At 40.9% G+C, this 13159-nt stretch overlaps 1 protein-coding gene and 1 long non-coding RNA gene across 2 annotated transcripts; one reads left to right on the forward strand and one right to left on the reverse strand.

Annotated features, from left to right (window-relative positions):
• Positions 1–1479: 1479 nt before the first annotated feature.
• Positions 1480–8071, reverse strand: LOC118114502 (cytochrome P450 1A1). The gene is made up of 8 exons (XM_035164946.2): positions 7847–8071; positions 7360–7651; positions 6649–7269; positions 5700–5823; positions 5500–5589; positions 4053–4176; positions 3619–3705; positions 1480–3498 (listed from the first exon to the last, which is right to left on the reverse strand). The coding sequence occupies exons 2-8, from the start codon at positions 7627–7629 to the stop codon at positions 3216–3218; spliced, it is 1599 nt and encodes a 532-aa protein (XP_035020837.2). The 5' UTR covers positions 7630–7651; positions 7847–8071; the 3' UTR covers positions 1480–3215.
• Positions 8072–9173: 1102 nt separating this feature from the next.
• On the forward strand, positions 9174–12784 carry LOC118114575. The gene is made up of 3 exons (XR_004697472.2): positions 9174–9241; positions 10452–10659; positions 10770–12784. It is a non-coding gene; the product is annotated as an uncharacterized LOC118114575 (long non-coding RNA).
• Positions 12785–13159: the final 375 nt, after the last annotated feature.

Raw genomic sequence — 13159 nt, forward strand, 5'->3', positions numbered from 1 at the left:
TGGGAACGGACGCTCTCACACACGCAAAGGCCTTGTTATGTGCTTTCTTTTTCTGGTTAACTAAAATTAGAGCTTTATGACAAAAGGTAAACGCTGCTTAAAATGTGCCAACATTGACGGAGGACGTTTTTTTGTTATTACATTATTACATTAAATGAAGTAGGTCATGCCGTCAAGCATTTATTTCCCCACATGTGAATATGCTACTGTTTCTTATATAACAAGAAGGCAATTATATGATTTAAAGTCGTGGAAAGATGATTCATTCTGCTGCTTATTGGTTTGTTTTTCTCGCACTAGATGCCTTGTGTCTGACTAAAACTGTCAGACCAAATCCAAGGCTTCAAATAGAAAGTGTTTGAGCCAGGACGGCACTTCGGCCCTGATGAGGGATAACAGTTTCTATAAGTAGGCTGTCTTTTGTCTTCTTGGGCCTAATCTTAATTGTTCAGCACTTTTAATCTATACCGCGGGCCCAGCAAGTGCTTTTCTTTGATACGCCACGTTAAAGCCATGATTCCTATAGCTTCTGTGTTTTATTGGGGGCTTTAGATCAGAGGACGCGCAGCGCATGTTCTCATGTGATTTGTTATTCTTTAATGAGGGCGATAGTTTAAACCAGACTGTGGATGAGAACAAAGTGAGGGACAAAGACGCACAGTGCTGCAGTAAGCGAATGGAGGTCTGAGGCCGAGGTCTCATCCTCTGGGTGTGTTTGTTTAATCAATCCACACGAACCAATTCATGGTCAATGGTTCGCATACATGACCACCCACAGCTCAGCTGTGATTGATGACTTCATACAACAGGGGAGCTGTCACTGTGACAGGGTGCTTTTGAGCAATGGTGTGATGTAACAAAGTACTTTTACTTAGTCAATATATTTAAGTATTTTTTTATGTATTTGTACTTTACTTATAGATGTATTTTCAGGTACTTTTCATTTATACTCCACTACATATAACAGGAAATGACTGCTCTTCCTACTCTATACTACTATCATTTAACAATGCATTGTGTTACATTTTCACTCTGTGTTTTTAGGTTTTTATAAGTCATAAATAACAAGAGGGGAATTGGTTCACTGATCCAATCAGAGCAGTAACATTAGACCCCGCCTCCTGCAGCATCACTGGTGAAGAAGAAACACCTGAAATTGGATTTGGAAGAAGCCTTTGCCGGGACTCAGTCATAATAAAAGTAGTAGACTGTTGTATTGGGGAACTACTTTTACTTTTTATACTTTACGTATAGCAAAAAGTATAAGTACTTTTTTACTTTAACTCAAGTATAAAAGTTTATCTGGTACTTATACTTTCATTTGAATACATTGCATTGTACTTCTTTGTATTTTTACTTAAGTAAAGTGTTTTAAAACCTCCTCCACCACTGCTTTTGTTGACAATCTGAGAATTGTTATACGTACAAGAAGAGTCAGATGACAGTTACCTGGGAAATAGAAATATTACAACAAAGAGGTTAACCATTTCCTTTTTTATTTTCAAGTTACATGTTTTTCTACAGAAAATGTGCATCATAAAAAGACATTGTTAGAGGCAGTCTATACTGTTTTTAGTGTACATATAACTCATAGCTTATGATTCCCATTAATTTCACTCTTTTCCTCATTTTAAGTAGTTTCCCCTATAAAATATACATAATAAAAGTCTCTTGTCATTATCAACTACAATGAGGAGAAGCAGTTGCTGTGGGAATTATTGCTCTGAGTTCATCTTGTCAAGAGGTCATTCAACATGTTTGCAGTTATAAATAATGAATAACTCTGACAGTTATGATAGCACACAACAAATCAATTGGTCCTTGCAATGAATGTGTGTTAAAAACAAGAAGGAAAAGTCTTGAAATTACATGTCTACACCTTCTCATTCAAATACCCAGAATCTATAAACATGAAGTTATTGTTCTACAGCAAATTCATCTGAGTACTGCCAGCTGTTGTAAAACGGTCACTCTGCACAGTAAAGGTCAAATATCCAATTATTCATTTTATTGTTACTTTTGAAATCTTAGACAATTTTAGTCAATTTAACACCTTTTCCTGGCTATAGAGGTTAGTGAAGATAAGAGGGTTGCCAGTTTGAATCCTTGGGACAGACTAGTGCTCGAGTGGTCTTAAGGGATTTGTCAGTTTACAGGTATGAATCTGTTGGAAAGGTATACGAAAGCTCAGTAGACTTCCCCAAAAGTTTAAAACAGAGTTGTTGTGGACGTAACTTTCAAACTTTCATTTTAAGGATAAAGTTCGCCACAAGGATTGTGCCCAACAACCCCTTTTGTTCAAACTGCCATGCTTCTTTACATTTATCTTATGAAAATAGAACCGCCTAATTTCATGCTTCGCTGTCCTCTTTACTTCGCTCAAAGACGTCTGGGACTGTATCTAATCTGAGTGTGTGGGAGGTCACAGTGCTGATGGGAGAGGAGGAGGAGGAGGTTAAAAATGTCTTAATATACACTTTTCTCCACTGTTCCCCAGGCAGCCACTGGAGGAGACCATGGAGGTGGGACGAGTTAGCTCGGCAGTGCAGCCCTCCAAGCGACTTTAAAAAGGAGGAGGAGCCAGTAAGGGGATGGGGGGTGAAGACAGGACGAAGACGAGGACACGAGGGGGATGGGGAGATGAAAGGGAATGCAAGTGATGAGGAGGAGATGGAAGAAAAGAGGCGAGGAGGGGAAGAAGAGGGCGAGTGAGAGTGAGGATGAACCCTGCGTGAACACAGTTTGAGGCCTGGAGCGATGATCATCAATCTGAAACAGCCTCTCTCTCCCTCCCTCAGTGTTTAACTGTAACTAATATCTGAAGATAAAGACTTTTAATGAGGGTCTGTTTTCAGCTAGTTTCATTATTAATGTGGTGGGACAGGAAGGCAGAGGGACTTTACGCGCCCTTTCAAAATATAGGCACAGAGGCACTTTGAATGACCCTCACCCGGCTAATATTGAGTTCAATACATGAAGTTAGTTCATATTAAATGACATTAATGTCTTACATACAGATTGATATATAAAGTATACTTCATCTTATGTTGTTCATATTTGTGCTGATTGTTTTGACCACATTTGCCAAAACAAATATTCCAATCTATGAACAAAGGGAGGTGTTGTATTTCTGAGGTGTGATGAAGGTTTGCCAAAAACAGTGGCGAATACAAAATAATTAGTATTTGTGATATTCCAAAACGTCCACACCTGATCTAAAACCTGGAGGAGATGGTGATACTGTATGGACGTGGTTTCATCGTCAGACCAAAGTCAGTGCTGAGATCCAGCTCTTGCCCCGGGACGTTTTCAATCCGCAGCCCGTGGAGCAGCGTGGTGAGAAACACAAACATCTCCAAGCGAGCAAATCCATCCCCGAGACAGCGTCTCTTCCCCATGCCGAAGATGAGAACCTTCTCCGTCAGCTCCTTGTTGAGGAGTCCTGATGGACCCAGGAATCGTTCAGGGCGAAATGCATCCGGGTCACCCCATTGATCACTGGGACAGAGGGAGAAACATGAGGACCAGTAATGTGCACCATTTCTTATAATTCACACCATACAGTGTCATATTAAATCCAAAGTCACGATTAAGTGATGATTGCTTGTGGCTACTCACACATCATGATTGACTTGATACTGGTTGATGAAGACACATGTGTCTTTAGGAATGAAATATCCATTCAGGGTGATGTTTCTTGTGGTGCTAAAAGAGCGGAAAGCGTGAACGACTAGAATGGCACTCTTCAGCTCCCCTATGATGATCCCTTAAATTCATTAGATCCTGATTTTTACTTGGATCTGAACTGAATTGCACACACTCAGGATCCAGGAAAATGTTGAAAAACACCCTATCTCACAATGTTAAAGAAAAAGATTCCTGGATCTGCCCCTGATTTAGATCCATATCATAATTCCATGTGTCCTTCCTTGGGTCATGTCCCACCCCTCCACAAAATTGTAGGTTTAGTAGGTTTTGTGTAATCCTGCTAAACAACAAACATAACATGCTTTGCAGATATACAGACCTTTACTGTACACAAAACGTCTTACCAGTGAGGTATGGTGAAAGGGACGTAGGAAGCATGACGAAACACTTCATATATGAACGCCTCCGTGTAAGGCATCTTGGTCTTATCTGAAAACCTGGGCAGTCTGGCTGTGCCTATGTGGTCATCTGCAAGAGAAAAGAACTATTCCTATAAGTTCCAAATGTAGGGAACTGGTGAGTGTTTGCACAAACTTTAAAACAACATATTTCTGAAGGATTGTTGAACTCTGTCGGTGAATGTTGAGCAATGAAACATCGCAAATAAATATTTCACTGCAAGACAGAGTGCTTTAGTAATATACATAGTAATCTTATGTATATGCAATAAGGATGAACAATGATACTTTTCGAGATATATTTCTTTAAGTTACCACAGGTTGTTGCAACATAAACTAGACACATTACAACCCCTCAGCTATGATGCAGGTTCAGAGCTACTGAAGCTGGGGTCTGCAATGACATCAAATCACTCTATAGCTAATTATTTCATCTGATATAACTGCATGATCAGTAGTTTTGATTTGCTCACAAGTTCTTGTATGTAAAATATAGCTGCAGCTCAGTTCAATGCTGAAAGAAAGGACTGAGTTGTGTTGTCTTATTTGAGTTTCTAATGTTTCATGAAAACGCACTTCACAATTACAAAGACATAAATATGCTCGTCTTTCAAATCAATGTTGCTTGTATTAAATCACTAATAGGTCTCCATTAAAGTGGAGAAACTGCTTTAAAGAATAGAATGAAAAGCTTCACAGTCAATGCATTGTATTCATTTTAACTTAATTAAAGTGATGCCTACAGTAGGTGAAGAGTATTAATCTATATGTGTGCAATGCCTTGCGTGTTACTGTCTTTGTGTTGGTCTGGTTCAACTCTCTAACCTTTCTGTCTGTCTTTCTCTGGCTGTTCGTGCCCCCCTTCTCTCTCTCTCTCTCTCTCTCTCTCTTCCTGATTCAGCCTGGTTCTTCTCTAAGTGTGCCCCCCTCCAACCCATCCCACCTCCCCTCTGCGAAAAGCGCAAAGTGCCTCGGAACAGAAGACAGCAGCACTTCTGTCAGCAGACTTCAAAAGTAGCTCTGGCATCAGCAAATTGGATTGATCTTTTGTGAGTTTCTCTCGTGGCTGTCAGATTCTGTCTGTGCGGGGAGGGCACCCGGGTCCGCACATTGTTGTTTTTTTTGTTGCCGTGATTTTTGCCTAAAATGTTGATGTTTGACACTTCCTACTAGACTTCTGTGCCCGGCTCCTCCTGTGATGATGATACACTAGTTAGAAAGAGATGCATTTTCACATGTTTAGGTCCTTAAAACCTCACTATTCTGTTTTTATTTTCTCTATGTCTACTAGTTTGGTATAACCAATAGACTACCAGCCACAATATTTGCTCCATTATTTTATCAATAATGTTATATTATTCTTAATATATAATATTAAAACACAAGACAGTACCTATCTCCTGCTGGATTCTGTCCTGGACGTCAGGAAACTTGATGAGGTACAACAGGCTCCACTGTAAACCAGCAATGATGGTGTCAAATCCTTCAGAAAATAACAAAGAACACTATGAAAATAGATCAATGGTTTCGATCAGTACGATCCATTCCATGTCATTATCACTATTTGTCATCAATGAATGTGCTGTTTCTAACCTGCTCCAAAGATGTCTATAACCGTGTGAATGATCTGAGAGTTGGAGAGCACAGACGTTTCCTTATTTTCCTCCCTGTCCTCACAAAGTGCAATCAGAGCGTCTGTAATATCCCGGATACAGTTCTGCAATCACACACACACACATTCACATTCACAGACACAATATGACAGGAAATTGAATCATGTTTGTAATCATCACCATCACCTAAGCATCAAGCTATCTTTGCTAACAACAGGGTGATTTGTGATTGTGTAAAAATGGTGGTTAAATATTTTAAAGCAATAATTAGGGAAGAGACAGTATAATCAGTTATGGTACGACGCGTGTCTTCCACTAGGTTGCCAATTCCTAATTAGAGTGTGTGCGAACATTTTATCCACTCTGCACAAGAACAAAGGTCCCTCCCAGGGAACTTGTTTGTTATTTTTTTGGCTACAGTCACACTCACAACTACTACTGCATGAGTGCAATGTCAGATTAAATAGTGGGCAGCAAATTAGTGCGACAGATAAAAAGAAAATAACACTTTATATTACGTTATCCACCACATGGGACCGTCCTGAATCTATAATGTTTGTATTTTGTGATCACCTTGCAATAGATGGTACCTTGGTCTTGATACTCATGAGATATGTTTGTACTTTTCTTTGAAATATAAATTTTCTGTTGTCTGTCCTTCAAAGATTAAAATTTTGGCTTCACTCATGTATTTTTCTGTATAGTGTCCAACAATCGTCACTCAAAATATGTGATGTACGTAGGTCCTGAAACACTCAGAAGCTGATTTTGTTCTTCAAGAAATACAGTAATGTCTTTGTTTGCAAAACAATAATGTTTTCATTTTTGCTGTAGCTGCATTTATGTGTTATCATGCATTTCTTTTGCATTGTCCTCCATCTTAACTGATATAAATGATGGTCTACCAGTGAATCTACAGGTCTCCTTACCCTATCAAAGGTGTTGATGTGCTCCTCAATGCTCCTCTCCATGAATCCATTCATCCTCTGGATGTGCTGCACCATCTTCCTCAGAGATGGACTCGGAAAGTAGCGAAACACAGGGAAAAAATCGGCCAGATTCCCTGCTGCAAAGATCCTCAGGACCTCGTTGTTGATGTGGACAATAGTGAGAAACTCCTTATCATTGTAGTCATACCTTTTCCCAAAACAGAGGGCACACACAACATTTGCCACTGAGGTTACCAAAGGTATCACTGGATCTATGCCCATCACATCTTGGCCCATTTCCCTTTTAGCAGCAACCTGCTCCCGAATCACCTCCACCATCTCAGCAGCCTCCGCACAGACATGCTCCTCCAGCAGGCAGGTGGCACCGGACCCCCTGGGCTCAGTCTGGGAGAAAGACCTGAGGGCGTTCTTGCACAGCTTCTTATGGAGCATCCAGGCCGGTCCGTACTTCTCACTGAAGGTCATACTGGTCCCGTTGGCCACAGCAGAAAATGTGAAAAGGTCAGGCCGCCCTGCAAAAGCATCCCCCTGTTGGACCAGTGCCTGTCTGATGGTGGCGTATCCACTCAGGACCACAACAGTCAAAGAGCCCAGACGCATCTGAGGTACAGGAATGACCACGTGATAGAATGAGCAAATACCTCATCATTAGACCATCTTAAATGTTTTCACACATTTAACTCTATATACCTTGAAAACATCACCATATTGGAGCCTCAGACGTGTTAGAGAAAGATGAATCTGGTCCCCCATCTGGAGCAGGTTACCGACAAGGGGCCACGGTGTGGGGCCAGGAAGAGGAGGATATTTAGTGTGGTCCAATTGGGAGGTGTGTTGGTGGCTCTTTCGGCCCCTGAGGGCCATCAGGAGGAGGGTGAGAAGACACAGACCGACAGTGACACTAGAAATAGAAGCGCATGGGTTCTCCTTGATGGGCAGAATCCCAAACGTGGGTTTCATCTTGCTTGGTAAACTGCAAATACTGAGACATAGAGGATGGAAGTGAAAACGTATGTTTCAGAGTGGAAAGAGACCAACATTTAATTAGTTTGAAAATGTAGAGAGAATTTTTCTACAAAAGACAAAAAGTATTCCACGGGAAGAAGGGTGAAAACAAAACAAATAGACAAAGATAGAAAAAAAGAAATGTCGGAATCAATTTTGTAATAAAACTCACCATGTAGGGTCCTCTGTAAATTTGGTGTCAAACGGTAGAGTCAGAACCAAACAACAGAGAGCAAAGCAGAGACAAAATGACAGGCAGGAGTCTGAGGTCTGATCCTGGGGAAATCAGTGTTAGTGAGAGTGGCTCACAGTCCGGGACGTCCCTTTGAGCAGCGATCGGGCCCCCTGCAGAGGGAGCTGCTGCCCGCTCACAATAGAGAGGCAGACATGGCGAGAAACTTGGCTCAGGCCTCAGGTCAGCCAGTGACCGCATCGACCCATTTACCGCAGACCGGAACCTTTCATAACACGAGCCCCCCCCCCCTCTCCTGTTCTTTAGCCCCTTATAGAGGTGGAGGCTGTTTGTTGCAGAACACAATGTCTTTTCAAGGCCTTACATATTAAGGAATGTGATTTAGAATATACAGGGTTGCCTGTGAGCATCATGCAAGTGCACCACAATGATTTACTGATATTAATAAATAATACACTTTGAAGAAAGGACGTTCAAAGCTTAAATGTAAGTATGTTTTTACAGCTTGCTTCTGAATTAGTGTTTTGGAGGAAAAATAACATGAACACTTTGTTAGTCAAATACATGGTTATGAGGAAAATGCTTTTATATTAGTGTATTAGCTACTGTATTAGTTCAGTCTTGCACCACCTTTGACACTTTAGGTGTAAGTAAAACTTGAATATGGAACGTAATCATTTTACATAAGGAAAGGATCTGAGTATTAATCCATCACAGGGTCACAGACCCCATCATTTTTATGAACAGTGTAATTTTCATATTGTGTCACAAGGGGGCGGTCTCTATCTGTTTGGGTTGACTTCATGTCCCCTGCACTTTGACTGTGGTTGTGCTTTGAGGCTACATATCCCCATAGTTGTGATAGTGCTGATATGATTTCACACATGATATGTATACAGTACATCATCACATCCACAAGCCCCCAGGAACAGGCATGTTGTGTTTGTCCGAAGATCAATGTCTCTGCTGACATTTTGTCTTTGGGCCTTTGGTTTTGTTGACCCCAGTGCTCTGCTATTTGTTGTATCCATGTTTGAACCTATAATTTAATGTCTTTGACACACTTACCGCTCTCCAATCTGTCCCCGTCAGATTGTTTCAACACAATGTGTGTGCGTGTGTGTGTGTGTGTGTGTGTGTGTGTGTGTGTGTGTGTGCGCGCGTTGTGTGTGCGCGCGTGTGCGTGTGTGTGTGCGTGTGTGCGGCTCTAAACAGTATGAAATGTGGTTGGTTTGGGAGATAGAAAACTCCTGAAAACGAATTATAACTCCGCACGCTAGGTGGCAGTAAAAGCATTTAGATGTCCAGAAGAACCACAGAAGAAGACTGGTCTCCAAGATACAGAGGAAGAAGCGTCCTCTTGAGAGACTGACGGTGAGTTCTGACAAAGTTAGAGAGAGCTGTAAAGAACAGACTGTTTTTATCTGACGACCCGTTTAGGTCTTTTCTATGGTTTGTAATAAATGATGCTCACTCGAACCGTGACGAATAGGTTGGCGTAGCTAGCTAGTTAGCTAGCAGATACTAGCGGTACATGTGTCATCATAAGTTTCGCATCGTTACGCATCGAGTTAACTGCACTGGAAGGTAACAGGTGTAACTAAACTGACAGGACTTGTCTTCATGTGTTTGTTTGGTAGATAGTAGCAGTGAGTTGGTTACAGGTGGTTTAACAAAGACTCGTGAAGTCAGATCTAAACTCTGGGACACAGCAGCGTTTGTGAACCTGCTGAAGCTAAACTCAAGTGGGATCTCACATTCTTCACATGATGGACTTCGCTCAACACTCAGGGGAACTCACCCACTTCTGTCTGTGCCATTCAATGGCTTATGTGCAATCCGTTGCACTGAACATATTCTGTTTCACTGTATTTACAGTTTTTTATTCCATTTAGATTTCTTATGTTTTTATTTTTCCTTACATTTATAAATATTGCGTGTTTACTTATTATTCCTCCTTGCTGCTGTAACATGGCAACTTTGCCCGTTGTAGGACTAATAAATGATTATCATATCTTATCTTAAAACACTTAGATTTACACTGCATGCTTTCATTAAAATGTCACATCCTGCAATTATGCATTCAATGCATGATTTAGTGCACATAAAATGTGTCTTCCCTTTATCCCATACTAAATACCACATGATAAAATGTATATATAATTTTTAAGGTATTATACAGTTAATATTTAATGATATGATGTGAACTCATACATCTGTATAAAGTATTTATTATGAGTGATCATTGTGGTTACTGTAGTTGTTTGTGTCTATAACTGAGGACACAGACCTTAAATGTAAGCGAAAAGTCCTAAATAGACAGTATCTAACATCAGTTGTGATAAAAATCTAATTCTAATGTATCGATGATGCAAACTTTTAACTGTTCTGAGTCAAAAATATACATGAATACTTCTATTATATTGAACTTGGGCACTCAGTGCGATGCTGAACCTAAAGACAGATTGTTGGAAATGGGAAAATCCTAAATATATTGCTTGTTTAAAAATATCATTTGTATACGATTTTTGCAATTTCTGGTTTAATCCATGCCTATTAAATCTGATCCTGTTTTGTCTTCCAGGCTGTGGACATGTGGAGATGCTGCCAGTGGAGCAGCATTACCTCAGACCTTCACCTGCAGACAGTACAGTGCACTGAAGGCAGTTGTCTCGAGCTGTCTCTCTTTGCCAAGCTAAGTGGGACCACACCGGTCTCAGACTCCTGGAAGAGTGAACTAGTGAACTACTCTGAACTTTTGACGACCAATTTTTGCCACATAGATACATACTGTATGCAAAGAAATATGCATACACACATCATGATATTTAGAATGTCAGTGTTTTCTATGTCTAATTCCCTTCATGGAAATCAAAATGTATCTCTTTTTTCTTTTCCGCAGACATGTTCATGTGGCTCTCCATGATTTAGAGGAAAGTGTCCCAGTCAAACCTGAAGTCTGGTTATTTGTGGAGGGGCAAAAGGACCAGTATGCATGTGCGTTTCAAGATGTCCTCCGCATGCTACTAGCAGCTTGCAATCACATGGGTTTGGCCGCTACAGTATCAAAAAGGACCCTGCAGTCACAGAAAAGCACATCTTTACATACAGATGATCACTCTGATTAATCCGCCTACACATCGTCCATTGCCCATCCCTCCCAGCAGTGTGTGTTGGAGCCCGGATATATTATATATGACAGATTTACTCCCACACTCCGTGACTTTTCCTGCAGATTCAAACCAGGATCCTCAGTTTTATTCCGAATGACTCCCACACATTCAGCCTCCTATATAAACATAAGCCTCATACGGGGTTGTAGTACTAGTGGATTGCACTGTCACAAGTCTTCTTCAGGTGGAGCTGGGGGAGTTTTCAGTTGTTTTCCACTGTGCACATGGAAAAGCACCTGAATGTTTTCATCTTTATCAAGGCACCCACTTGCATCATATAAACTACTTAATGTACGTTGCCAATCAGAGAAATTGTAATAGTGAATTTGGTTAATGAATTTCAGTCGGTGACCTGCTGTGTGAATTTGAGTGTAACAGTGAGTGCAAGCTAAAATGTGACAAGCATTGGAGGGGTGATGCAAACACTGAGAACATGTTATACCTCAATCAGACAGTGCTAATGTTATTAAGTTGTGATAATGCTCCGTGAACATGCATACAATGTGCACCATGCACAGTGAGTGCAGGTTGGTCTGCCTGCTGAGAGATACAGACCTCAGCTTAACACTGGCCCTTCTCTGTAAGAGCCAGCCTCAGGTTTATCAAAACATCCCTCAAAGAAATATATGTAAATAATGTGTGGGACAGTATGTGGATCACCATCATAAAATAACTCTCAAGTCAACAGCTACCTATATAATACCTGACAGATTAAATTCCCTTTCATTCAAGCAGCCATCATTTTAATTTTTCATCATTTGCCATGTTTACCTTGTTGCCTCTCACTGATTAGCAAAGCCCTTTGTTTCTCTTCCTTCTTGCCCCCTCATCCCTCCTTTTCCCTCCTTTCATACACGCCTGCATTACTTCCTCCTCCCCAGCTCTCTCACTATCTCTCCCTCTCCATCTTTCATTCCTTTCATTCTCCTTTCTTTCTCACTCTCCATCGAACCGTCGATTCGGCTCAGGCTCAAACGTGGGACACCCGGTGCTGTCAGGCCGAGCGACAGCTCCTTTGACCCAGTGGTCCACGTCCTCTCGAGGCTGAGGCGGTCTGGTCTTGTCATTAACTCTGGCAGACAGAGACTCTGTGGAGACGGACTAGATGCTGAAGTGTCTAGAAGGAGAACATGTTGCTTCCAGTCAGACATTAGAGCAGGATTACTGACTTAACATACATACATGACTCAAAACACTTGCAGCAAATGAAGATTAAATACAAGTTATAATCCCTCATTCAGACTTAAAACTTTGCCTTCATAGCACAAATTAGTCAACAAAATAGAGCAATACACATCGGAATGGGTAGACAGTTTCCTCTGTGTTTTGCAACACTCCCTGAATGCAGTTCTGCTGATCATTTCATTGTTTAACAAGGGTTAATTACAGAGGTTGCGTTGTCCCAGGGGATATTTGTCAAAGCGATGTGTGTATTTCTAGATCAAAATAGGCACATCAGACAAAGTTATGTGATCACATTGTTCGCGGGAGACAGTGAAGCAGCAGGAGGCCTCTTATCAAAGCAAACATCTTCCCAATTATGTTTGCTGCCTTGTAGATGGGCCTGTCCAGGCTGTGGGGCTGAAATGATTCATGGACAACAGAAGTAATGTAACGATTGACCGAAAGCAGCTTGTGGTTGTATGAAGTTCATGTTTTTAAAAGTCTGTACTCTTGTAGAAATACATAGACATAGACAATGACATCATTTTCGGGGGGGTAAATAAAACTTTCAACATGTCACTTACTTACAACAATAAACATATAAATATATAAAAATGTGTTAAGAATTTTATTTTTGAAGTACGCAATCTTCATCTTCAAATGTAAAAAAAACAGAAAATGCCTCCATACTGCTCCTGGGGTGTCATCCAAGTGACTGTAAGCCCCGACATCCAAGTTCGACTCCAAAGAGGTAATTTACACCATGTTTTTAGCCTAAATGTCCCCTGTTATCCTTCTCCATAGTTACTACTGCAGTGAACTTTCCCTTTAGATGTGCACCTTACTGAATAAGGAATAGTGCATGGATGTTGGGCATATCATTTGCCCCTTTGTTAAAATTGGAGCACCTCAATGGCCCTCAATTTAGAAAAATCCTAGATCCGCCAATGGAATG

Source organism: Hippoglossus stenolepis, chromosome 9 (assembly GCF_022539355.2).
Source record: "Hippoglossus stenolepis isolate QCI-W04-F060 chromosome 9, HSTE1.2, whole genome shotgun sequence".
Lineage (NCBI taxonomy): Eukaryota > Metazoa > Chordata > Actinopteri > Pleuronectiformes > Pleuronectidae > Hippoglossus > Hippoglossus stenolepis.

Coding starts and splice junctions, on each gene's coding strand:
- LOC118114502 (XM_035164946.2), bottom strand. CDS start 7,629: ATGAAACCCACGTTTGGGATTCTGCCCATCAAGGAGAACCCATGCGCT. Junction 5,824..6,648: donor ACATCAACACCTTTGATAGG/GTAAGGAGACCT, acceptor GTGTGATTGCAG/AACTGTATCCGGGATATTAC. Junction 3,706..4,052: donor CCTTTCACCATACCTCACTG/GTAAGACGTTTT, acceptor CCGCTCTTTTAG/CACCACAAGAAACATCACCC.